This window comes from Panthera tigris, chromosome B3 (assembly GCF_018350195.1).
Source record: "Panthera tigris isolate Pti1 chromosome B3, P.tigris_Pti1_mat1.1, whole genome shotgun sequence".
In the NCBI taxonomy this organism is placed as follows: Eukaryota; Metazoa; Chordata; class Mammalia; order Carnivora; family Felidae; genus Panthera; species Panthera tigris.
In genome coordinates this window covers 134,955,025-134,979,870 of record NC_056665.1, presented here as the reverse complement: position 1 = coordinate 134,979,870, position 24,846 = coordinate 134,955,025, and the positions used below count along the sequence as shown (strand labels likewise).

The following is a 24,846-nucleotide window of genomic DNA, read 5'->3' as shown; positions in this document are numbered from 1 at the left end:
TCCCTCATGCCGGTTTGCTGTCAGTCCCTGCTCCCATCCCAGCCCCCTGCAACCACTGCTCTCTGTCTCTATTTTCTTTTTTTTTTTTCAACTTTACCACCCACCCCCTGCCATCTCATTTTAAACCTCTGATTCTCCTCTGGAAAGTTCGAGTTGGTGGTGGGCTCAGTGAGGCAACTCTGCAAAGTCCCTGACCCAGGGACTGCCTCACCCAGGCAGCACACAGTATGTACCAGGAAGTGATAATATGCACACATCCGTCAATGAGCAGACCAGGAGGCGCCTCTCTCTCTCAGATCCTTACCTGGCTCGCAAGTGGACCCCTTTCCACTGACCATGACCGGAATGTGCCAGTTGAGTTTAACCTTTGTTCTAAAGTGGTGGTTCTCATTTGGCTCACAGCTGGCCTGAGGTGGCAGCATCACAGGCAGGCATTGTCGGACAGTGGCTTGCATCAGGGAATCACGGGATGCTTTACAGGCCTGTCGTCAGAACTCCTAACACAAGCTGTGAACCAAGCTGAGTCATGGCAGTGTCTGCTCAGTGGCCCAGAGGGCCTTGCCTTCTTTATAGAATCTTGCTCAATACCGTCCTCACATACTGCTTCGTAGGCTTTTCTGGTTTTCAGGGGAAAATAACATATGGGCCAGATAGTGCAAAGGAAGTAATTCAAGTGGCTTTTAGCACCATTCCCAAGTATTTGACTTGGTTTAACCCTACGCTTACTTGTTTTGAGTAGCAGTCAATCCTGAGGAGCCCCTTTAGGTTAACAAAGTTAGAGGCAACCAAGTACCTCTGGACCTCGGAGAGACCCATGACCTGACTGTGAGACTGCTTCTTGTGGAAGAAGGGCACAAGGCATGGTCGGGGTCAGGAGACCTGTGTTTGAATTGCCGAGTCTGTGCTGAGTCTGTCCCCGTTTGCAAAATGTGGATGAAAGCATGTGCCTGCCAAGGTGGTGGTGAGGAGTCCAAATAGTGTAGGAGAAGTGCCAGAACAGGACACGCCGAACCTGCCCTTTCTAAAATACGTAGCGTTATTGAGGCATGTTGTACATATCACATGTGATATGTGCCATTTCAAGTATATAATTCAATGATTTTTTTCAGTAAATTTACCAAGTTGTGCACACATCACCATAAATCAGTCTTAGAACATTTCCATCTACCCAGTTAGATTCCCTCCAGCCCATTTGCAGCCCCAGCCCCCAGCCTCAGGCAACCACTGAAAATATACCTTCTGTCTCTATAAATTTGCTATTTCTGGATGTTTCATATCGGTGGAGCCATTTGACATGTAGTCTTCTGTTTCTGTGAACATAACGTTTTTGAGATGTATCTGTGTTGTAGCGTGTCAGTACTTTGTTCCTTTTTATTGGCAAAGAATATTAAATAGTATGTATAGACCACGTTTTATCTGTCGTCTTACCAGTTGGTGGACATTTGAGTTGTTCCCATTTATTGCCTATTGTGTGCAGTGTTGCTAAGAACATTGGTCTGTAAATCTTGGCTGGATAAATGTTTTTGTTTCTCTTGGGCAGAAAGAATTGCTCGGTCATGTGGTAACTTTAAGTTCAACCTTTGAGAAACTGTTGAGTCACTTTCCAAAATGGCGGCACCATTTTACATTCCCACAAGCAGTGAATGGAGGAGGTTCCTGGTTCCCACATCCTCACCAACACTTGTTATTGTCTGTCTAGCTGTGAATTGGTGTCTTGTGCTTTCAACTTACATTTCCCTAGTAATTAATGACATTGAGCATCTTTTTATGTGCTTTTTAGCCATTTGTGTATCTTAGGTGAAATGTTAATTCAAATCCTTTATCCACTTTTGATTGGGTTGATGGTCTTATCAATGTTCTTTGCATATTCTAGATGCAAATTCTCTATCAGATACTTGTTTTGTATATATTTCTCTTACCCTGTTGCTTATCTTTGCATTTTCTTAATGGTGTCTTTTGAAGCATTCAAGTATTTAATTTTGCTGATGTCCAGGGGCACCTGGGTGGCTCAGTCGGTTGAGCGTCCGACTTCGGCTCAGGTCATGATCTCACAGTCTGTGAGTTCGAGCCCCATATCGAGCTCTGTGCTGATGGCTCAGAGCCTGGAGCCTGCTTCTGATTCTGTGTCTCCCTCTCTGTCTGCCCCTTCCCTGCTCATGCTCTGTCTCTCTCTGTCTCAAAAATAAATTTTGCTGATGTCCAGCGTATCAATTTTTTTGGCTTATGGGCCTTACTTTAGGTGTCATGTCTACAACATCTTTGCGGTTATAACTCAAAGTCCTGAAGATTTTGTCCTAAGTTATCTTCCAAAAGTCTTATTGTTGTAGCCCTTACATTTAAGCCTATGACCCATTTTGAGTTAATTTTTGTGAGTGGTGTGAAATGAAGGCCCAAGTTCATCTTTTTGTGTGGATTTCCATATGGTCCCAGCACCATTTGTTGAAAAGACTGTTCTGTCCCTGATGTACATTTGATCCTTGGAACAACATAGGTTTGAACGGCACAGATCCATTTATATGCAGGTCCTTTTCAGTAAATATGATATAGTACTATACAGGCATTTTCTCTTCCTTATGATTTTCTCAGTAACATTTTCTTTTCTGTAGCTTACTTTCTTGTAGGAATACAGTACATAATACATATAAGTATGCGAAAGGAAATAAAAGTCCTTCAACTTTTTCAAAATTGTTTTGGCTGTTCTTGGGTTTTTGCAATTTCCTATAAATTTTAGGATCATCTTGTTCACTTCTGCAAAAAAGCCTGCTGGTCATTTAAAAACATTTTTTAAATAGAATTAATTAAGTCTTCTCATCTGTGAACATGAGGTGTTTCTCTGTTTATTTTGATCTTCTTTAATTTCCCTCAACATTTTCAGATTTTCAGTGTACCAGTCTGACACTTTTGTTAGAGTTATTCTTAAGTGTTTTTATTTTTATTTTTTTTAAATGAACCTGGCTTCTGACAAAAGGAATAAATAATAGGATGGTTGTCACCAAGGGGAATGGGTGGGTATACCTGGTCACTTTCACTTTCATCATAAGAATAAGTTAAATCTGACATAATATTGGTTTGATTTTTTTTTTAATGAAAAGGAAAGCAAAGAACTATCTATATGACCTGTGTGTGCAATTTAAAGAATAATAATAATGATAATGATAATAATTATAATAATGAATACCTGTATCAGACTAAAAAAAACAAAAAACATTACTAAGACCCTATGCCCTGTCTGATTCAGTCCCCCTCCCTTCCTGCCTGATGGCAAGCTCCTGAATTTTTTGTCAATCATTCCTTCACTTTGCTTTCTGGTTTTACCATATGTGTATTTAACTATAAACAACAAAATGTTTACTTTCGCCTGTTTTGGCCTTTATATAACTGTAATCATAGTGAATGCATTTTTGTGTGACTTATTCTTGTTTGCATTATGTTCCTGAGATTCATCTATTTGAAACATGGGTTGTATTCCTTCCTTCCATTCACCCATCCATCCATCCATCCATCCATCGGAGCTTTATGGTATTCTATTATATGAGCATATGACAGTTTATTTTTTCCAGCTACTAATGGTCCTTTGGGTTATTTCTTTTTCCCTTTCTTTCTTTCTTCCTTTTTTTTTCTTTTGCTATGAATAATCCTCTACTGCACAGGTTAGAGTTTTTTTTAGGGTCTCGCTAGGAGCAGAATCCCTGGGTTGGGGGGAATGTGCTTCAAGTTGATTGGGTAATGGCAAGATATTCTCCCAAGTAGAATGCCAATCACACTAAACTTCCACCATCAGTGGATTAGTTTTCTAATGTTGCTATAACAAATCACTACAAGCTTAGTGGCTTAAAACAATGCACATTTATTATGTTACAGTTCTGGAGGTGAGAAACTTGAACGGGGGGTCTTACTACATTAAATCAAGATGTCAAAAGGGCTGTGTTCCTCTCTGGTGACTCTGAAGGAGTTGCCATGTTCTTACCTTTTCCAGCTTTTACGTGCTGTCCTCATTCTTTGGCTCATGGCCCCTTCCTCCATGTTCAAAGCCAGCAATGGCGCAATTGAGTCTTTTCTGACATTGTATCCCTGCAACACTGATTCACTGCCTCCTTCTTCTACACACCAGGACCCCTGTGACCACACTGGGCCCACTGGAATAATGCAGGATAACCTCCCTATTTTAAGGTCAGCTGATGAACCATCTTAAATCCATCTGTTTTAATTCCCCTTTCTTAGGTAGTGCAACATGGTCTCCAGTTCTGGGGATTAGGAGGTGGACATCTGTGGGGGCTATTTTCTTTCCTACAACTGTTAGTATTGAAGGTCTTCCTTGTTCCACAGAAACGGGGATTTAAACATTTTAGCAGTTTGTGTATGTATAAAATACTTATCTTAGTAACTATCTTAAAACAACCTGTTCAGATTTTCAGCTCCTCCCCCTCTCTGGGCGTCTCTAATTTTTCCGATTTCTCTGTTGTCCCTGCATGAAGCACCGTCAAGTTCTGGAGGCAGAGTGCCTGGGATATCTCGCTATGAGCTGGGTGGCTTGGGTAGGTCACCTTACCTCCGTAAGCTCCAGGTTCCTCTCCTATAAAGTAGGGATCATTACCTTAGTCACGTAGCATTGCTATGAGAATCCCATGAGGTGGCGCCTAGAAAGTCTCAGCACGGTGCCTGACACGTACTAGAAACTCAGTAGATGTATGAGCTTTTGTTATTTATTGATTCAGTCACCCATTCATGCAACAGCTCCGAAGTGCCAGACCCTGGACTCACTCGCCCAACATTCAGAACTGTGTATTTAACACCCATCGCTAGCTGTGAAGTCCATTTGTTGTGAGGCATCTACACCGCCGGGTTTAATGCTCGATAAGCTTTATTGCCGTGCTACGTACTGTGTAGAATGTGATGTGTACTGAAGGTCCAGTTCCTAGAGCTCCCTTCCTCAGAGAGGCAGAGAGCTGGGCTCACTATGCTCTTCATGTGTGTCTATTTGTTCGTGAAAGACACACAGGAGCAGAAAGTGAGAGAAGTTTTTCTTCACTGACCTCAAATGATTCCCAGGTTCCGGACTGGACCACGTGTCATCTGAAAAAGGAAGCAAAGAATGTCTTCACCCTCTTATGGACAAGGAATCACGTTAACAGAGTTTTTCTTTAAGCCCTAATGTTGTCACTCTTGCTATTTTTTTTTTTTTTTTTTAACTAAAGAGTACATTTCCTCCTTTCAATACCTGAGCTGACCTTCTGAGTTTTCAATTCCCTGAACAGCAACGATGGCAGCCAAAATTACTTGAATTGGAAGAATCCTGTCTGATACAAAACTAAGTTTTTAATCTGTGGTTCATCATTCTGTTTTTCAGAGCTAATTCTTTGCTTTTGGGAGACTTTTATATGGTGTGGAAAAATGAAAATAAATTCTTCAAGACTTTTTAAGGCCCTTGTTATCCATAGTGGTGATGCTGTGCATGTGTGTGTGTGTGTGTGTGTAACCCACATATACCAGGTGAATGAGAGTTTGGATAATGGGTGTGAGGTAGGGAGTTAAAGAAAATTTTTTTTTTAATGTTCATTTATTTTTGGGAGAGAGACGGAGACAGAGACAGAGCACGGGCAGGGGAGGGGCAGAAAGAGAGGGAGTCACAGAATCTGAGGCAGGCTCCAGGCTCTGAGCTGTGAGCACAGAGCCCAACGCAGGGCTTGAACCCATAGACCGCAAGGTCATGACCTGAGCCAAAGTTGGATGCTTAATGGATTGAGCCACCCAGGTGTCACCTCCCTTAAAAAAAAGTTGTTTTTTTTTTAATGTTTGAGGTGGGGAGTTTTAAAAATTGAGTTAAGGGGTGCCTGAGTGGCTCAATCGGTTAAGCATCCGACTTCAGCTCAGGTCATGATCTCATGGTTTGTGGGTTCAAGTCCCACAGCGGGCTCTGTGCTGACAGCTGGGAGCCTGGAGCCTGCTTCAGATTCTGTGTCTCCCTCTCTCTCTGCCCCTCCCCTGCTCACGCTCTGTCTCTCTCTCTCAAAAATAATAAAAGCATTTCAAAAAATTAAAAATTGAATTCAAAAAAGACTGATGTGTATGGTTTAAAATAATTTATTTTTAATTTTTTTGATTTGATTTATTTTTTGAAAGAGAGTGTGCGAGCAGGGAAGGGGCAGAGAGAGAGGGAGAGAATCCCAAGCAGGCTCTGTACTGTCAGCGCAGAGCCTGACCTGGGGCTCTAACTCATGAACCATAAGATCCTGGCCTGAACCAAAACCAAGAGTCAGATACTTAACCGACTGAGCTACCCAGGCTCCCCTAAAATAAGTTAAATACTCGAACAATAAGGAGTGATTTACAACATGTGTTCCATGAGAAAGAACTCCAAATTGACCTCCTTCTGGGCAGAATCTAAAACTTGACAAAATCCTTTCTCCAGGCGGATGCATGTCACGCCTACCAGATTGTTCACAGAAACGGGATCCCTGATGAACAGATCATTGTGATGATGTATGATGACATTGCCAACTCTGAAGAGTAAGTAGGGAGTATTTTTGAACTTGGTGATGAATTCGGGATTTTTTTTTTTTTTTAAATGCATACCCGCTCATAGGAATGTTTAGAATTAATAATAGAATATAAACGTTAGAACGTGCACAGACTGGCAGATGAAATCCCACAGGGCTGCTTCATGTAGAGCTTTGAACACAACTGGGGGGGGGCACCCCGGCAGTGTCAGTTGGCATAGGAGTTGCTGAAGGGTGTTTGGGTCTGGTGGCTTTGGGAGAGTTTGAAGTGTAAGTTCCTTCTTGGGACACCTGGGTGGCTCCGTCGATTAAGCGTCTGACTTCAGCCCAGGTCATGATCTCACGGTTTGTGGGTTCGAGCCCCATGTCGGGCGCTGTGCTGACAGCTTGGAGTCCGGAGCCTGCTTCTGATTCTGTGTCTCCCTCTCTCTCTGCCCCTCCCCTGCTTGCACTTTTCTCTCTCTCTCTCTTTCTCTCTCAAATAAAACGTCAAGAAAAGAATTTTAAAAAAAAAGTGTAGGTTCCTTCTCAGCTCTGCAGTGCTCATTCCTGACCTCCGAGCAGGGGCAGGCAGCACAGAGGGGTTGCCTCGGTGGCCCTGTGCGCAGGAGACTCTTATTTGTAGGCTGGATCCTACTGCCCTTCTTTCCGTGCTAATTTGCTTTTATTGTTTGTTGAATTCAGCTTCACAAATAGTTGGTCTCATGCCTGCTTATCTGCCGTGTTGAGATCAGGAGCAGCATTATGGCTACTAAACTGCACCGGTGCTCGTCTCCCCCACTTCTTGTTTTCCCTGCTGTGGCCAAGGACGGCTGATCACACGACAGCACAGAATCCATTCTGAGCTTTCTCGCCTGAGCTCTTGTATTAAAGTCTTGTCTTCCGCCCCATCTTTTTCTGTAAAGAGTTTTGCTCTGAGAGATCTCTCGCTCGGGTCTTGCCCCCAGAAGGCCGTACGGTTCCTGCAGGAGGCCAGCCACACCTGTCATTTTCAGGACAGTCCTTCACTGCTCCCACCAAGAACCGGAGAACTGTGGGCTGCCTGAGATCCCCAGGCTCTGAAGTCACTAGCACATTGGCGGCTGTGCGGGTGATGAGAAATGTCTCTGACAAACGTGGTCACTCCCTATTTTTGTACATAACGGGGGCATAGTTTTGAAGAGAGATTTCAGAGCCATATCACACCACGTGCTTCAAATGTGTCCCTCGGTTTCTTTGTTTTCTTCAGCAACCCCACGCCAGGAATCGTGATCAACAGACCCAACGGCTCGGACGTGTACGCGGGGGTCCTGAAGGACTACACCGGCGAGGTGAGGGGTACGAGGTTGGAGCCAGCAGGGCTTGTGTTCATTTCAGTGACAGTACGTCCCTTGTTCTCGCATTTCTGGGATCAGAACCTCACAACACTGATTTCTGGGCGGTGCTTCGTGTTGGTATTAAGATTTGCACTTGAGTAATTTCTGAGAGTTTTGAAAGAAAGCTGAGGAAAGAAAAGGAAAAAAGCTAGAAGTAAGTTGTAGTCTACTGATCTTTAGTTTCTAGTCTTTTTTTTTTGTAAGTTTATTTATTTTGAGAGAGAAAGAGAGCGTGCGTGCGTGAGTGGGGGAGGGGCCGAGAGAGAGGGAGAGAGAGAGAGAATCGCAAAGCAGACTCCACGCTGTCAGCACAGAGCCTGATGTGGGGTTTGAACTTACAAACCTTGAGATCGTGACCTGAGCCGAAATAAGAATCAGGCAGTTAACCAACTGAGCCACCCAGGTGCCCCATCTAGTCTTCTACTTTAAGCCTGATAATGGATTTCCTTCAACAATACCTGATTTTCTTGAGATCTTAGCAGAGATCCTTGCTGCTAATCTGATTATAGAGCTGTGCTCTTTTCTGAAAATGGATTTTCTCAGCACCAGCCCTGCTGCAAAGAAAGCATCACTGGATTTTGCGGAGATAGTTTTTCATTAATTGTAATTGTGTATCACTTATGAATTATATCGCTCCCAATTGAATTCTATCCCTCCCAATTGATAGAGGCTTTATCAATTGACACATTTTTGAAGATACCATAATGACTGCCACCGCATGGTTTTCCGGATTGTAGAGGGATCTCTTAGGAACTAATATTCCTGGTAATAAAGGAGCATCTATCTGAAATTCAGCAATTCTTTCAATTTTTTTTTTTACATTCCAGCACAGTTGAATTGAACATGTGCTTGTAACATAGATGGTCTCATTTTTATGAAATTGTTTTTATATAGTGTGATAAAGAAATACTTGGAATCTTAGTGGTAGGGGGTAGGATTTTTGGCGATTTTTTTCCCCCTTTGTACTTTTCTGTATTGCTTTATTTTTATTTTTATCTTTTATTTTAGAGAGAGCATGTACAGGAGAGGGGGGCAGAGGGAGAGAGAAAGAATCTTGAGCAGGCTCCCCACTCAGCACAGAGCCCGACTTGGGGCTTGATCCCATGATCGTGACCTGAGCTGAAATCAGGAGTCAGATGCTTAACTGACTGAGCCACCCAGGTGCCCCTGTATTGCTTTTTTAAACGATCAGGCATCAGCATTATAAAATCTTTAAGGACATCAAGTGTCCTTGGGATTTGACCTCCTAGGCAACAAGCTGGATGCAAAGGGAGGCCCAGTGCTGGTGCTTCTCCTCCCTTTCTGCTGTGCCTCTGAGGTGCTTTGCTCTTCCCTGGCTGTGTGTCCCTACCTACCAGCATCTTTGGGTTTCTGCACATGGACTCTGGGATGGTTAGGAAGGAAAGGCGGGCTTGCTGAGTTGCCATCAGCCAAAGGCAAGATGATATTTGAGAAGAGGTCATGCACAGGCCCCAGAAACACTGGCCTTGCTTTGGGTCTACCTTGGTTCCAAAGTGTTTGCTCTTAAACCTTGAGCCTCGGAGATCTGTGGACCGCTGGCTCAGGTCTGCTACAGACTCAGCAAATGCTCTGATTGAGAATGACACGTATGTCTGATTTTGACTTCCAAATTCTTTGTAGGATGTGACCCCAGAAAATTTCCTTGCTGTGTTAAGAGGTGATGAAGAAGCAGTGAAGGGCAAAGGATCTGGAAAGGTCTTGAAGAGGTAATGTCTGTCTTATAAAGGCTCCCACGCTTTCCTAATGACTTGGCCCCCAAATAGGTGTTGTTCTTTGCTCCCGTCCTGTTTACTCATGAGAAGTAACAGAGCGGGAGCTTTGTCCTGACTTACAACAGGCCGCACGGAACCGGTGGCTTCACTGGGGAGCGCATTTCTGTACTGAATTAACCCTAGGAGCCAGGGTCCTTCATTATCATTAATGAAATGTTCTCTGTCACTTGAAGCGACTGCTTTTTGTTGTCCATGATCCTAGGGCTGGTATTTTTCACTGCCAGCACAAAACACTGAGACAGGCGGGAAGCCCTGCAGCCGGTCAGGTTGTAGGGTCTGGCCTTCCGGTTCTGTGCTGTGTTCGAGGTCAGCCCTGTGGGGGAGAGGCGTACATGTGTATACACAGCTCTCACCTTCGTCCTGGGGAAAACCACCCCACTGCTTGCTGCCGGCTCTGGGTGACCGTGACCGATGGCTTGTTAACATCTCTTGATGTAGCACGTTAAGTGATGTCAGGGACTTCAGTAACATGCCCTCAGACTCTCTCAGATCCTTGGCAAATGGTGCTGTTCCTTTCATGCTAGAAGGGAACAGTGGGCACAAGGATGGGCAGGTGGGCCGGGCACACCGTGGGCAGACTGCGTGCAGGCTGAGGGGCCTGGAAGGGAAGAAGTCTGAGCTGAAGGACTGTGTTCAGCTGTGTGTGCTGACCTCCTTCCCTCATCTTAGGGCAATCTGGTTGGAGAATATGGCCACTGGCATGGGGCCCGATTGCCAAAGGACTTCAATGTTTAGGGAAAAAAAAACATGTTTTTAATATTTATTTATTTTTGAGAGAGAGAGAGACACACACACACACACACACACACACACACACACACACCGAGTATGAGCGGGAAAGGCACAGAGAAAGAGGGAGACACAGAATCCGAAGCAGGCTTCAGGCTCTGAGCTGTCAGCACAGAGCCTGATGCGGGGCTTGAACCCACAAACCTTGAGATCATGACTTGAGCCAAAGTCAGACGCTCAACTGACTGAGCCGCCAGGCGCCCCTAGGACCTCACTGTTTGAATCATACCTGGTCCAGAAGCCAAGCCACCCAGCAGATGTCTCCTCCCGGACCGTAACTCACAGCTCTGAGGCTCTGGGATGTGCCTTGTGGTTTAGGATCACCCTCAGCAGGAGCAGAGGGCACCACCCAACAGTAGACCGTAGTCCTGGAGCATCTTCTTACTTTTTTGATGGAGCAACTTTTCAGAGAAGTCGAAGTGAAATAGTGGAAATTTTGACCTTGTGTGTCCCGCTCTCTCGGCAGCGGCCCCCGGGATCATGTGTTCGTTTACTTCACCGATCATGGAGCTATTGGAATACTGGTGTTTCCTAATGACGATGTGAGTTTTCCTTAAAATTATAAATACAAAGTAGGAGACTAGCAAACAAAACCTTGGCATTGACATGAAACCTGGGATGTGTGTTTCTCATGTCCTACCAGGGTTGGTTTCTGTGTGTGGCAGGTGAGTGTGGGGGACACGCGTAGCGGCTTGAAATCTGTCTGGCAAGTTTTGCCTACATTCGTCTTCGTATCTGAGCCTTAGTAAAAGGTCTCCAGACCTGGGTGCATTGCAGTAGAGGCAGTAATAGAACACGGTCTCTGAACGCTTCAGACGAAGTGTTGGAGGAGAGAGCACATTCTTGTCCCCTTTTTATTTTTTTTCTTTTAATATTTATTTATTTTTGAGAGAGACAGAGAGACAGCATGAGCGGGGGAGGGGCAGAGACAGAGGGAGACACAGACTCCGAAGCAGGCTCCAGGCTCCGAGCTGTCAGCACAGCCCGGCGCAGGGCTCGAACCCACGAAGTGTGAGATCATGACCTGAGCTGAAGTCGGATGCTTAACTGACTGAGCCACCCAGGCGCCCCTCTCTTCCCCTTTTTAAATATTTGAATAAAACACATGAGGTGCCACTTTGGGATAGTGCTGCTCACCGTGATTCTTTCTAAGGACCGGTAAATAACAATTTACAAAGCATCATTAGGACTTTTTTTAGGGGGGTTCTCTGGAGATGTTGGGCTGAATGTCCGTATTCTTATATTTCAGCTTCACGTAAAGGATCTGAATAAGACCATCCAGTACATGTACAAACACAAGATGTACCAAAAGGTAACGTCAGCGCTTGGGGCAGCCTGCGGGGAGGAGTACGAGGAAGGCAGTAGACGCAGAGCCTGCCGTATACCGTGACTGCCCCAGCCCCAAATGGCTGTTATCTGGGGAGTCTCCTTGGGATCGGTCTTGACCGCTGGTTTCCCGGGATTAAACTGTAAATTGTAATTCTAGGGCTTTAGCTGTTAGATCAGGATCACTGGAGCTCTTGTTAAAACAAAGTGTGGACCCCACCTCCAGAGTCTGACTTGGAGGCCTGGGGAGAGGCTTGAGAACTTGCCTTTCTGAGTTGACATGGATACTGATGGTCCAGGGACCACTTTGAAGACCACTGTTCTAGCACCGACTTCAACTGGGAGCAGCCGGGGAGGAAAACGCCATCGCCTAATTTTCACGTTGGCCGTCGCTCGCCCTTGTAGCACCCTTTATAGAAACTGACCAGCTCGGGCATGCACGTGATAGAAATGTGGAAAGAGGGCCTGCCGCACCGTCTCCCTGAACTGGACGGTGGAACAGTTTTCCTCAGCATTGTCTATGGCACCATTCGCTCTGCACCATTTCAACTAATGGATCATTTTCGTCTGTTAGCGATGAATAGGTTTGAGTCCTTCCGGTTTGCATGACAGCAGGTTCTGTGGCCTCCAGCAGCAGCCTCTCACGGCAGAGATCTCTCCCAGAAGCAAGAGTCAAAAGACCCTTAAGGATGGGACAGGAACGTGAGCAGAGCCCGCATTTGTGAGAGGTCCGTGCCTGGCCAGGGTGTGAGGTCATGTGTCTCTTTCACCTCACAGATGGTGTTCTACATCGAAGCCTGTGAGTCTGGGTCCATGATGCGCCACCTGCCCTCCGACATCAATGGTACGTGGTGGTCGTGCTGGCCTCTGAGCCAGGCTGGGTGGGCAGGTTGCTCAGTGGCGCGGTTGGTCATTGATTCTGCCGACGTGAAGAACCGGGCGGTGTGTATAAGCAGGGGCTTAGGGCAGCCTGGTGCACAGAAGCGGGGGTGAGGGGTTTACTGTGGGCAGGAATAAAGAATAAATAAACAATAAAGAATGTGATGTGAGCTTCATGGTGCTCTTCCAGGTTCTAGTAAAGCTACTTAAGTCCAAGGTCACATAGCCTTTGGACCAGCTTCGGTCCCTTTGTGATGCACTGCTTGCCGGCCATCTGATCTTGGGCAGTTGACTTACCCTCTTTGGCCCTCAGTTACCCCCGTCTGTGAAATGGGGATGAAGATGCTGTCTGTTGGGAGAGTTGCATTTTAAGTGATACCACTTGCCCAGCACGATTTTGAGCCCATAGCAGCTAGGTAGTAAACGGTAGCTATTGTGTATATTCGAAGTGTTCGTTTGTTTGGTAAATGTTAGCTTTCTCCAGCAATGAAATTAGGTACATGTTCTTCAAGTTTCCACAGCTATTGAAATGGTTCAGATTATTCTAGAATCGCTTAATATCCTAACAAGCACGCGGGCTGCTTATTACCGCCGGCCGCGTCCGTCAGCCAGCTTCTCTGTCTTCCCCATTTCATCTTAGGCAGTTGCTGTAAACAAGTGAGCAGGGCTGGGTACGGCCGCGTCTCTCTGTCCTGCCCGTGCTGTTGGCAGGTGGCGAGCTCTGATCACACCGGGCGGGAGGGAGAGGCTCACGCATCGGGTGGGAGCCACGGCAGAGAGGAGAACATAATCAAAAGATGTCTTTAACTCCTACTAGTTTACGCGACCACGGCTGCCAACCCCACCGAGTCGTCCTATGCCTGTTACTATGACGAGAAGAGGTCCACGTACCTGGGGGACTGGTACAGCGTCAACTGGATGGAGGACTCGGATGTGGTGAGTCCCAAGGGTCCGGCCGTCCAGCTGAGGCTGAGCCGTCAGCTCTGACTTGTCAGAGGACTTCAACGTTGGCATCTTTGCAGGAGGACTTGACCAAAGAGACCCTCCACAAGCAGTACCAGCTGGTGAAATCCCACACCAACACCAGCCACGTCATGCAGTATGGAAACAAGGTGAGAAGGGCAGCCTGGCCCCCCCGTGGATTCCCGAGGCTCAGGCCGACTCGCCTGGAACGTCGATCTCTTGGCGAAGAGAGATGGGGACCCGGGGAGAAATGGCCGAGGTCGCGATGGCCCTGCCTCTCACAGCCAACTGCATCCTGGGCCCCGGGCCCAGGCTCTGGAGTCGGACCTTACCAGGCTCAGAGTTGTGAGATTTGGGGCGAGCTCCTTAGCTTCGCCGAATCTCCCTTCCCTCCTTGGTCAGAGCCTCGGTGTGCAATTAAAGAAGGTCGTGTACCCAAAGCACTGAACAGGGCTGGCACACACTAAGAGGTCTCTGGATTGAAAGCTTCTGCCTCCTAGGACCCCACATCCTGCACGTTGCACTTGTTACTTTCACCCTTTGGCTAGAACTTAGGGACTTCCGCTCCCCCCCCCCCCCCCCGCCCCGCCACTGCCCAGAAGGGACCTAGGTGGTTAAATGGGTAAGATGATCAGGGCTGTCTAGACAGAGGTCACAGCAGGTGGCTGCTGAAGGCTTGGGCCTTATGTGCCACCACGGGCGGGCGTGGTGGGGGGCAGCCCTTGGGATGCGCAGAGGAGGAGGTGGTCTGTGTACCTCTCCATGTGACCAGACACCACTCCCCAAGCGGCCTGCCGCCATCTGAGTGCTCGCCGGCTGAGACCCGTTCTCTGATGCAAGCATGGGCCTTCTAGAAAAACTTGTGAGCTGGTCAGGCCAACTGCCTTCAGCTCGTCCCTGACAGAGTGTGGACTGGGGCCTGGAGGCCACGAGACAGGCCTTCAGGATGCCACGGGCCTGGCCGGGCTTCTGAGTGGGGGTTCCGGAGTGGGGAGCAGAGAGAAGGCAAGGGGGGAGGTGACTTGGACGAGGCGCCCTGGCCTTTGGGGGGTTCACGGGGGAGAGGGCACCCAGCCACAGCTCCTTGTCCCAGGCTTCCTGTTCACTTTGTGATTTCCTTGGCGCTGGCCCTTCCTGGTCTTGGTCGAAGAGGTATGATGGATCTTTGCCAAATGTTACATGTTTCTGTATATTTATTTTTTTGTCTTAGAACTTTTTTCGAGTATTGTTGCTTGGGTTAGGAACAAGAATACTTGTAGCGTTTCTCTCCCTCTGATTGGGATCCAGTCTGGAGTGACCTGTGCAGGCAGAGTCTGGCCGTCATGCTTGTTTGGCCCCGACTGTCAGCCGGACCCTCTGTGGCTTTAGCTCTGTCCATCTCAGTGGACCCAGGCCCCAGCTGCAACCTGAATGGATGCTTTGCACCTTCCTATTCCTGGTCTCTAGGGACAGGCAGGTTAACATGGATAGGGGAGCACAACCCAGGTCGTCACTGGTTGAAACGACTCTGGCCCCAGCTCTGCATGACTGTGGAGTAAGGATCATCTATATATGAAATAATTAGCAGTTCTCCTGTAAAGGATGCTGGATATTTATTTTATTTTATTTTTTTTAATGTTTATTTTTGAGAGAGAGAGTGAAAATGGGGGAGGGGCAGAGAGAGAGAGGGAGACACAGAATCCGAAGCAGGCTCCAGGCTCCGAGCTGTCAGCACAGAGCCCGACGCGGGGCTCAAACCCACAAGTCATGAGATCATGACCTGAGCCAAAGTCGGACGCTTAACTGACTGAGCCACTCAGGTGCCCCTAGATGCTAGGTATTTTTGAAGTTCATCATCGGTGGATTTCAGGAGCTCAAATGTGTTGCGTTGCTCGCTGCTGAGGTCCAAGCCTCTGTTTTCCGGCTGCGACTGTGGCTGTTCGGTGGTCCTGAAACCACGTGGTGTGAACTGTGAGCCTCCCTCGGAGAGGCGGGACCCAGGGTATGTGTGGCACATCCACTCTTCCCACTCAGACTGGTTCTCTCCCTCTCTCCTCAGTCGATCTCTTCCATGAAGGTGATGCAGTTTCAGGGTATGAAACACAAAGCCAGTTCTCCCATCTCCCTGCCTCCGGTCAAGGACCTTGACCTCACCCCAAGCCCTGAGGTGCCCCTCACCATCATGAAAAGGAAGCTGATGAGCACCAATGATCTTCAGGAGTCCAGGAATCTCGTGGAGAAGATCCACAGGCATCTGGACGTAAGTAGTGGTTAAAGGAACCATCTCCAGATACTGCTCCCAGCCTCACCGGGCAGCATGTATGAACTTGGTCTCTGCCTCCTAACAGTTATCCAGCATTGTTGGAGCCAGGTGACAGCACTCTGGGGCCACTCCGCCTGGCACATGGGGGTGTGTGGGAAAGGAGACTAGTCTGTGCTCTGTGTAACAGAGGAGTGAGCAGCGGCTGTCCTCATCTTCATTCTTCATTAGTAAGCTGACCTTGACCTCTTTCTCTGTCCTGTATCCTGCCAAGAAGTCATGGCATGTGGGTGTTTCCCTTTTACACCTAGTTGCTTAGAAGACATTTTTATTTTGCTACTTGAACACTAGGTTTAAAATTTTTTTTAATGTTTATTTATTTTTGAGAGAGAGAGACAGAGTGTGAGTGGGGGAGGGGCAGAGAGGGAGGCAGACACAGAATCCAAAGCAGGCTCCAGGCTCTGAGCTGTCAGCACAGAGCCTGATGTAGGACTCGAACTCCCGGACCATGAGATCATGACCCGAGCCAAAGTCGGATGCTCAACCCACTGAGCCACCCAGGAGCCCCTGAACACTGAGATTTTCAAAATATTAACCGATTTAGAAATAGCAGTAATAAACTCATTTTGTGCGAAGGTATTTTTTTTTATTCATCATTTGGGAAGGAAACGATGCCCGCTCTGTGCCCCTCTATCTGTCTGGTGGTTTCTGGAAGAGGCAAAGTGCCTGTGAACACACTGCACCATTTGTGGGACAACAGTCTAGTTTGGCACAATTTCTACGTCCCCCTCCTCTTCTCAGAGTGGGCCATGCCTGCTCTTCAGGTATTTAGATTGAAATGTTAACGTTGTGCGAGAAGACATCGGAAAGGCAGGGTATTTCTAAAGGCTTCTAGCTGTTCCAGAAGCCTCGTGTGCACAACCTCTTGCCTTCTGTAGGACGCCTCTGTTGGCATCTCTTTTGACATCCTGGGTTAGAAGTTGCACGAAGAGAAGCCTTTAAATGGGCTCCTAACCTGATCCAGGGTTCCAGGAGAGACTGCGTTAAGTAAGGTACACTTTGAAAAGATGTGTTTCTTCACAGGCTAGGCATGTCATCGAGAAGTCAGTGCAAAAGATCGTCTCCTTGATTGCGAGGTCCGGTGCTGAGGCGGAGGGGCTGCTGTCGGAGAGGGCCGAGCTCACGGCGCACGACTGCTACCAGGCAGCCGTGTCTCACTTCCGCACACACTGCTTCAACTGGCACTCACCCACGGTAAGCCCGGACCCCTGGGGGCCGCTGGCTGCTGCACCCTGCCTCCCCTGGGTCAACTGAGCCTTTCCCTGTGTCTTCAACCCCTAAAGCTAAATTAAGGTTGTCCACTAGAAATCACGTGGGATGCGTTGCCTTGTAGAAGGTTCCATCCAGGCTGAGGAAACAATGGACTCATTCAGAGGCCTTTGATGGGGACAAGAGGAGGAAGTTCAGCCAAATTCACTGACCATAAATCCTGGCCCCAGACACACTCAGTTGTTTTGTGGGTAGGAGCTTACCAGTCATGACTCAACTCCCATTTATATTTGACTGAAGGGGCATTCCTTCTCTGTACACTTGTGCTGTCCCGGCCAAACACCGGTCACATAGGCTTTCTCCCTTTCGGGTCTGTTCTGACCCCTCCCCAAGCCTTATTGTTGGAGTCAGGTGCTGGCCCGTGGAGGACAAGGTAACAAGCTTCTGCAGATTGTAGAACGTCAGGTGGGAAGGCGCCTGTGGTCAGCGCTACGTGATGCCGGGATCCTCCTACAGAAGGGGGTCAGTAAACCGGCCCACGGGCCAGATCCTACCCGCAGCCCTTTTTTTTTTTTTTTTTTGTTTTTTAAATTTTTTTTTTTTTTTTTTTAACGTTTATTTATTTTTGAGACAGAGAGAGGCAGGCATGAACAGGGGAGGGGCAGAGAGAGAGGGAGACACAGAATCCGAAACAGGCTCCAGGCTCTGAGCTGTCAGCACAGAGCCTGACGCGGGGCTCGAACTCACGGACTGTGAGATCATGACCTGAGCCAAAGTCGGACGCTTAACCGACCAAGCCACCCAGGCGCCCCTATAAATGGTTATATTGGAACACAGCCCTGCTCTAAATGCGGCATCGTGTCTATGGCTGCATTCACACTGCAGCAGAATTGAGTAGTTCATACGGCCCACAAAGCCTAAAATATTTCCAATCCAGCCCTTTACAGAAAAAGTTCGCCGACTTCTGCTTTAGAGCTGTGCTCTTTGGTATGGTAATTGCCAGCCTCGTATGGCTACTTACATTTCAACTTAAATGAATTAAATTAATTCAAATGCAGTAAGATGTAACGCTTAGTTTCTCAGTGGCATCGGCCACATTTCAGTTGTACAGTTGCCACAGGCAACCAGTGGCTGCCGAACTGGAGAATTTTGTAGAACGTTTCCGTCCTCATAGAAAGCTTTGTCGGGCCGTGACGGGCACACCTGGTCACGCTTGAATGCTTCCAGAGATGGAGTCCTTGGCACTTCGGATGTAGCTCTCCATTACTTGGAAGCTCTCGATTTTATTTTTTCATTTATTTACCTTTGTAAAGGAAGTATTTTTCTTACCTATTAAATGATTAAAAATGTCCCCCTCATTTAATAAATGCACTGTCTCCTGGTGGTGTTACTCTTCTTAAAAAAAAATTTTTTTATATACATATTTTTAATGCTAATGAATTTTTATGAAAAACACAAACACAGCCAGGTGAGAAATGAGCAAAGGAGCTAAATCAAAACGTCACACAGAAAGATACCCAAATAGCCACACACATAACAAAACAGGCACAGTCGCTCATTATTCATCAGGGAAATGCAAACAAACACACAAAACAAAACACGAAAAAGGCAAATCTAACAGAATGGCTAAAATTAGGAAGACAGAAAACGACATCTCCCGGTCACGACGAGGTGCAAATGGAACTCTCGTTCGTTGCTGTTGGGAGTGGAACTTGGTCACTGTCTGTGGAAAACTGGTACCATTTATGGTAGATTTGCAGTTAGGCCTGCTCTGTAACCCAGCAATCCCACTCCTGAGTATATGCTGAACAGCAATGTCCACACTTCTGTACTACGAGTCAAGTACAAGTATATTCCTAACAGCACTATTTGAAATAGCCAAATACTAGAACAGACATGTCCCTCAATTGTAGCACTGATTAAAAAAAAAAAAAAAAAAGCACTGACAAATGTGGTATATTCATGTAATGAAATACTGTGCAACCGTGAAAATGAACAAGCTCCTGCAACATACCACATGGATGAACCTCACAAATACAATACTGAGCAAAAGACATGGACCCCAAAATGTATATACAGTATTACTCCATTTACATAAAATTCAAAAACAGGCAAAATGAATCTTTGGTGTTGGTAATTACTGCTTACCTTTGGGGAAGAGTACACTTGATGACTGGGAAGGACCTTCTAGGAGGTTCTGGGGTTCCTAGGATGATGGACCATCTGTGGTGGTTATACACATATATTCACTTTTTCAAATTTCACTGAGCTATGCCCTTGATTTGTACACCTTCCTGCTTATATGTAATATTTTTTAGCTTTACTAAAAATAAATGTATTACAAGTTTGTAGAAATTTTACTTCTTAAGATCCATTCTTAATTTTTTTTTTTTAACGTTTATTCATTATTGATAGACAGAGACAGAGTGTGAGCAGGGGAGGGGCAGAGAGAGAGGGAGACATAGAATCTGAAACAGGCTCCAGGCTCCCAGCTGTCAGCACAGCTGTTCAGCGGGGCCTGAACCCACGAACTGCGAGATCATGACCTGAGCCGAGGTCGGACGCTTAACCAACTGAGCCCTGGTGGTGGTACTCTTTTGCGCCCTGGAATCACACAAAATGAATCTGCTCCTTCTTCCCCATGAGAGTTCTCAGATTCTCCTGAAGGTTAAAATGAATCTGCTCCTTCTTCCCCATGAGAGTTCTCAGATTCTCCTGAAGGTTAAAATGAATCTGCTCCTTCTTCCCCATGAGAGTTCTCAGATTCTCCTGAAGGTTAAAATGAATCTGCTCCTTCTTCCCCATGAGAGTTCTCAGATTCTCCTGAAGGTTTTTCAAGATAAACATCCCGGTTATTTCAGTCTTACCTGTTGCATGCCATCTAGTTTGGTATCCACCCCCCATCCATCTCTCATCAGTGTGTCCCTCCCAGAATGAGGTTCCCAGAACCAAACGCCAGGTGGGCGGGGTGGGGGGGTCCTAGGTAATAGAAGGGAGCAGGGCCATGTGGACTCTTCAGTCAGGAGGCCTGGCCCGGCACCGAGAACGCTCCGGGAGGCTCGTCAGCCCTCAGGCCAGGCTGCATTTTTCACAGGAGAGCGAGCCCATGAATCTTCTCCAGATTACCGAAAAGTGGAGGGGGGGATCCATGAGCTGAAGAAGCTCAAGAGGCACAGATCGAGGTGCTTTCCCCCCAAAACCACAACAGTGGGATATTCCCAGGTTAGAAGTTGCTTGTGTGGTGGTGATGGTGTTTGACGATGTCTTTTTTGGTGTTTTCCTCTAGTACGAGTATGCTTTGAGACATCTGTACGTGTTGGTCAACCTTTGTGAAAAACCTTATCCGATTGACAGGTGAGCCAGCCCTGGGCCTTGCAGGGTCAGTGTCATTCTGAAAGCAGAAGCAAGCAGCATTGCTAAACCTTTTCTGCAAGTGGACACTTTTACTTCTGCCAGCCACCCCCTCTCACGGGAGAGGAATCCAAAACTGACGCCTCCTCCGTGAGATCATTGTTGGGTGGGTCCGTCATAAAGGATGACCTGTTCCAGGCTGGATTAGGTTTGTGTGAATGTTCTTCAGAGCTGACATGGGTCACCAACTTCTTCTTCCTGTTTTGCACAGAATAAAATTGTCCATGGACAAGGTGTGCCTTCATTACTACTGAAACACTGCCTTCCTGACGGGTTTCCACGAGGGAACACTGCCACTCAGAACGCGTGCTAATCCGGGCAGAAGAGGTAGAACAAGAGGGAGGCGAGCCTCCCAGGCCCTCCTGGGGAGCGCGGACATTCCCGGGCCACCCTCTAGGCCTCGCACAGAGACCTGCTCACCGCTGCCTACTTCCCCAGCCTCCTGCAGGTCCCGTGTGATGCTCCGATAAAACCACAGATTGGTGTGGGGAAAGCTCTGTGTTGAGTATAATTGCTTCTTGGGAGGTGTTTGTGCTCATTGGTTTGAAGGAGCAGGAAGTTCACTGGGGCCTCTGCAGCCAGTGAAAGTCTCTGTTCTGCGGAATTTGAAGCAGGTAGGGTGATTTTATCGAAGAGGGATGGATGCCCCAAATGGAAAACTATTTTTAGGAAATCTCATGGTTTTTGATTGCTTTTGTATCTTATTTATCAATAATGGGCAAATCTCAAAAAATAAAATTTTATAATGGAATCTGAGTATTAATTTCAGGCCCCCGACTTGGTTAGTTTATGCTCTGGGCCTCAGCTCCCTCACCCCGTCCCACGGCTCTGCCCTTCCTGCCCCTCTGTACTTCTCGGATTTCTCAGCCCCCTGTGCCTTTGCTACTTACTGGTCCTCTTGCCCCAGAGTGCCTTTTCCTGCGTGTGGTAGGTTCTCTAGGTGTATCTGAAGTGCCACGTCTCCCTTGAACCTTCTTCCACTTCCTCCTGGCCCCCTGACCCCCTCATCGAAGGTCCTCTCCCCTTTCTGTGTTGATTTGTATCTCTTACAGCACCTGTCAAGATCTGCCTTTACTGGGGAGGGGGTGTCTCAGCTCCTGGAGGGCAGAGACTGACCAACTTGCTGTTGTTTTCTTGGCCCAGTGCCCCACACTGGGAGGTACTCAACGCCGGGCTCGCTAAAGACACGTAAGTAACACTAACCGTATCCATGCAGCGGAATATCACAGAGCATTAAAATGGAACGAAGCTCTTTATGTGGGAACGTTAAGCCAAGTTATCAGTCACCAAAGACCATGTGCTACACGATTCCATTTGTATCTATTTGTCCAGAATGAGCAAGTCTATAGAAGCAGAAAGTGGGTGAATGGCGCCAGGCAGTGGGGCGAGCAGGGAACGGGGAAGGAGCTGTAGCTGATCGCCATGCAGATTTCTTTTTAGCGGTGACTGAAAATGTTTTATATTCGCACAACTCTGAAAATACAAAAAAGCCCCAGAATTGTACACGTTCAGTGGAATTATGCAGTTTACTCGTTACATTTCAGTGATGCTGTTTTTAAAAACAAGCCATATAGCCAGATGCTGTGTAGCTAGCTAGCTAGAGAGAAAGCAAATGCGAAACACTAAGTAAACCCCGATATTCATGACCGCCTGTCTTTATGAAGTGAGACCTGTCTTACTTAACAGTGATTGATGCCCTTAAAATTTTTTTTTAATGTTTATTTTTGAGAGAGACAGAACGTGAGCAGGGCAGGGGCAGAGAGAGAGGGAGACACAGAATCTGAAGCAGGTTCCAGGCTCTGAGCTGTCAGCATAGAGCCCAACGTGGGGTTTGAACCCACGAGCCATGAGACCTGAACCAAAATCGGACGCTTAACTGAGCCACCCGGGCGCCCCTGATGGATGCCTTTAAAGTTTGGAGTTATGGATCGGATGTTGGGACACTGGCCAGAAGGGTTATGTCCGTGACAAATTCCAGGTGTTAACTTTTGTTTCTAACGGGCCCACTTTCTATCAGCACAGATTACCCTTTCTCAGCGAGGCTGTCCTCCGGCTAATCAAAGGACCTCAGGATAAAGAACTCTTACCATCCTACAGATGTGGGGGAGCCGTAGGGTTTTAGGTAACAAGTGCATGAAGCATACTGTGTGTGTCGTCACTAATGGTCAATGATGGGTGAAACGGAGGGCTGGCTGATGTTCAAAGAAACCTGAGCACTGAAAAGGAGAATTTTTAAAAGGAGTACTTTAAAAAGGCCTCAAGATACAGGTGGGAAGAAGCTCTGTTCTTCTATTTCCACGAACTGTGATGCTCTTGTTCTCCATTTGCCCTCTGGAGAATGAAAATATGTTTTATCTACTGAATAAATATGGAAACTCCAACAGCATTCATGGTCCTAAGGGTTAAGAACAGCTATATTTTGTTTCTGAAATAAACGGCAATTGCATAATTCGCAGTGCTTTGGTTTCTTTTTTTTTTTTTTTCCTCCCTTCCTCTTGTGGTTCCACAGGCCCCCAGTAGAAATGGGCTCTCTGTGCCTCTTATTGTAATTTTCTGTTAGATTTTTAATGAGGTTGAACTTTCCATGTGTGTCACAACTAAGATCAGCCTTTTTTTTTTTTTTTTTTTGGTAATTATATCCAAAATGTAGAGACATGTTCTGGCATAAGAGTCATATAACACAAAAATATTCAGAGCAAATTGTGGCCATCTCTTTTCCTCCCCATAAATCCCAAAGAGCAGTTTGGTATTCATCAAGAATCCCCTTCCTCTCTATTAACATACCTATATGCAAATTAGACTTTTTTTTTTTTAACCTTTTCATTATAAAAATATATAGGAGACCATGCAAAACAGATATGTTGCTTAGTGAATTATAGGGTGAACATCCTTGTAACTATCACCGAAGTCAAGAAACTGAACTTTACCAGCTGTAGTAGTCAAGGTCGTCTGCAGAAACAGAACCGATAGCAGACTGGAGACCCAGGGGGGAGTTGCAGTGCAAGTACAGAAGCTGTCTGCAGGTAGATTCCTTCTTGCTCCAGACTTCGCTCCAGGCAGGCCTTCCACTGATTGGACGGGACCCACCCACATTACAGAGGACGATCCCCTTTGCTCAAAGTCCTACCAATTTCCCTGTTGGTCATTACATCCAAAGAACACCTTGGCAACAAACATCCAGAATCACATTTGACCAGATATCTGGGCTCCGTGGCTCACTCCACGTCGACGCATAAACCACACCAGCCGTCCAGAAGCCCCTCCTGTTCCATCCCGGTCACGGCATTGTCCCCCCGCCCCCCCACCCCCACCCCGCCCCATGACCACTCTCCTGTGTTCTTTGTGGCGTTCACGCATGTGCATCCCCAGACACTGTTCGCTCTTCCCCACTTAACAAAAACGGTAAATGTCTTTTCAGCTCCTTTAACCTACAGATTTCCTCCCCACCTCTTTCCAGCTTCTGTTGAGGATCCCAGGCTATTGAGTGGTGGAGTTTCTCAGCCTGGGTTTTGATGACTGCATGCCACGGTGTTAAGCATGTTCCCGGCTCACTCCCCCGTGTCCCCTACAAATCAGCAGCTCAAGCATGCTCAGGTTGGCTCCTTTTGGCAAAGGATGAAAGCAGGGTGTGCTCTTTGCTCAGGAGGCACACCGGCTGAGGTTTGTTCCTTTAAAAAAAAAAAAAATTAAGTTTATTTACAGAAGGCAAGCAGGGGAGGGGCAGAGAGAAAGGGAGAGAGAATCCCAAGCAGACTCCTCACTGCCAGCATGGAGCCCGATGCGGGGCTCGAACCCACAAACTGTGAGATCATGACCTGAGCCGAAACCAAGAGTCGAACACTTAACCGACTGAGCCACCCAGGCGTCCCTACTCCTTTCTGATAGTAGTTGACGCTCAGTGCCTGTATCCATTAATTCATCAGAGGATTGCAAACTGGTAAAATTCTATCATTTTCTTCTCCTTTATTAGCTGCAATAACTTCTCTGCTATGTATTTGTGTTTGAATTGGTTCCCTCTCCCCCTCAAAAGGTGACCCAGTAAACTTTCTAAATATTTTGAACTCATGGATGTAAACACATCTAATGGGTTTCAATCCGCTGTACTCTTTTGAAGATGGGGCAGTCGGGTCCCCCCTCAAGCCTGCGTGCCCCTCGAGCTCAGTGGATAGCACATCCCTCCACCGCTGCGTGCAAGCCGGGAATCCAGAGGCCCACCTAGGACCCTTCCTCTCCCTCACACTCTCCAGTGCATCCTGCTGCCGCTGCCTCCTCAATGCTTCTCAGGTTTAACCTGCCTGTCCCCAACTCCCTCCCAGTCCAGACCT

General features: G+C 47.1%; 1 protein-coding gene across 2 annotated transcripts in view; it reads left to right on the top strand.

Annotated features, from left to right (window-relative positions):
• LGMN (legumain) overlaps positions 1 to 22,972 on the top strand; it is a 37,553-nt gene extending 14,581 nt beyond the window's left edge. Inside the window, exons 3-15 of one of the 2 annotated variants that reach the window (XM_042990416.1) lie at positions 6,410 to 6,507; positions 7,726 to 7,807; positions 9,494 to 9,579; positions 10,901 to 10,976; positions 11,684 to 11,746; positions 12,538 to 12,604; positions 13,457 to 13,575; positions 13,662 to 13,751; positions 15,641 to 15,841; positions 16,925 to 17,095; positions 20,397 to 20,464; positions 20,733 to 21,709; positions 22,544 to 22,972. In XM_042990416.1, coding sequence (XP_042846350.1) covers positions 6,410 to 6,507; positions 7,726 to 7,807; positions 9,494 to 9,579; positions 10,901 to 10,976; positions 11,684 to 11,746; positions 12,538 to 12,604; positions 13,457 to 13,575; positions 13,662 to 13,751; positions 15,641 to 15,841; positions 16,925 to 17,095; positions 20,397 to 20,464; positions 20,733 to 20,775 — 1,164 coding nt within the window. In that variant the 3' untranslated portion in view covers positions 20,776 to 21,709; positions 22,544 to 22,972. Of the gene's footprint in view, positions 1 to 6,409; positions 6,508 to 7,725; positions 7,808 to 9,493; positions 9,580 to 10,900; positions 10,977 to 11,683; positions 11,747 to 12,537; positions 12,605 to 13,456; positions 13,576 to 13,661; positions 13,752 to 15,640; positions 15,842 to 16,924; positions 17,096 to 20,396; positions 20,465 to 20,732; positions 21,710 to 22,538 lie in introns of both variants that reach the window. The other variant, XM_015543385.2, reaches the window with a different exon arrangement.
• Positions 22,973 to 24,846: the final 1,874 nt, after the last annotated feature.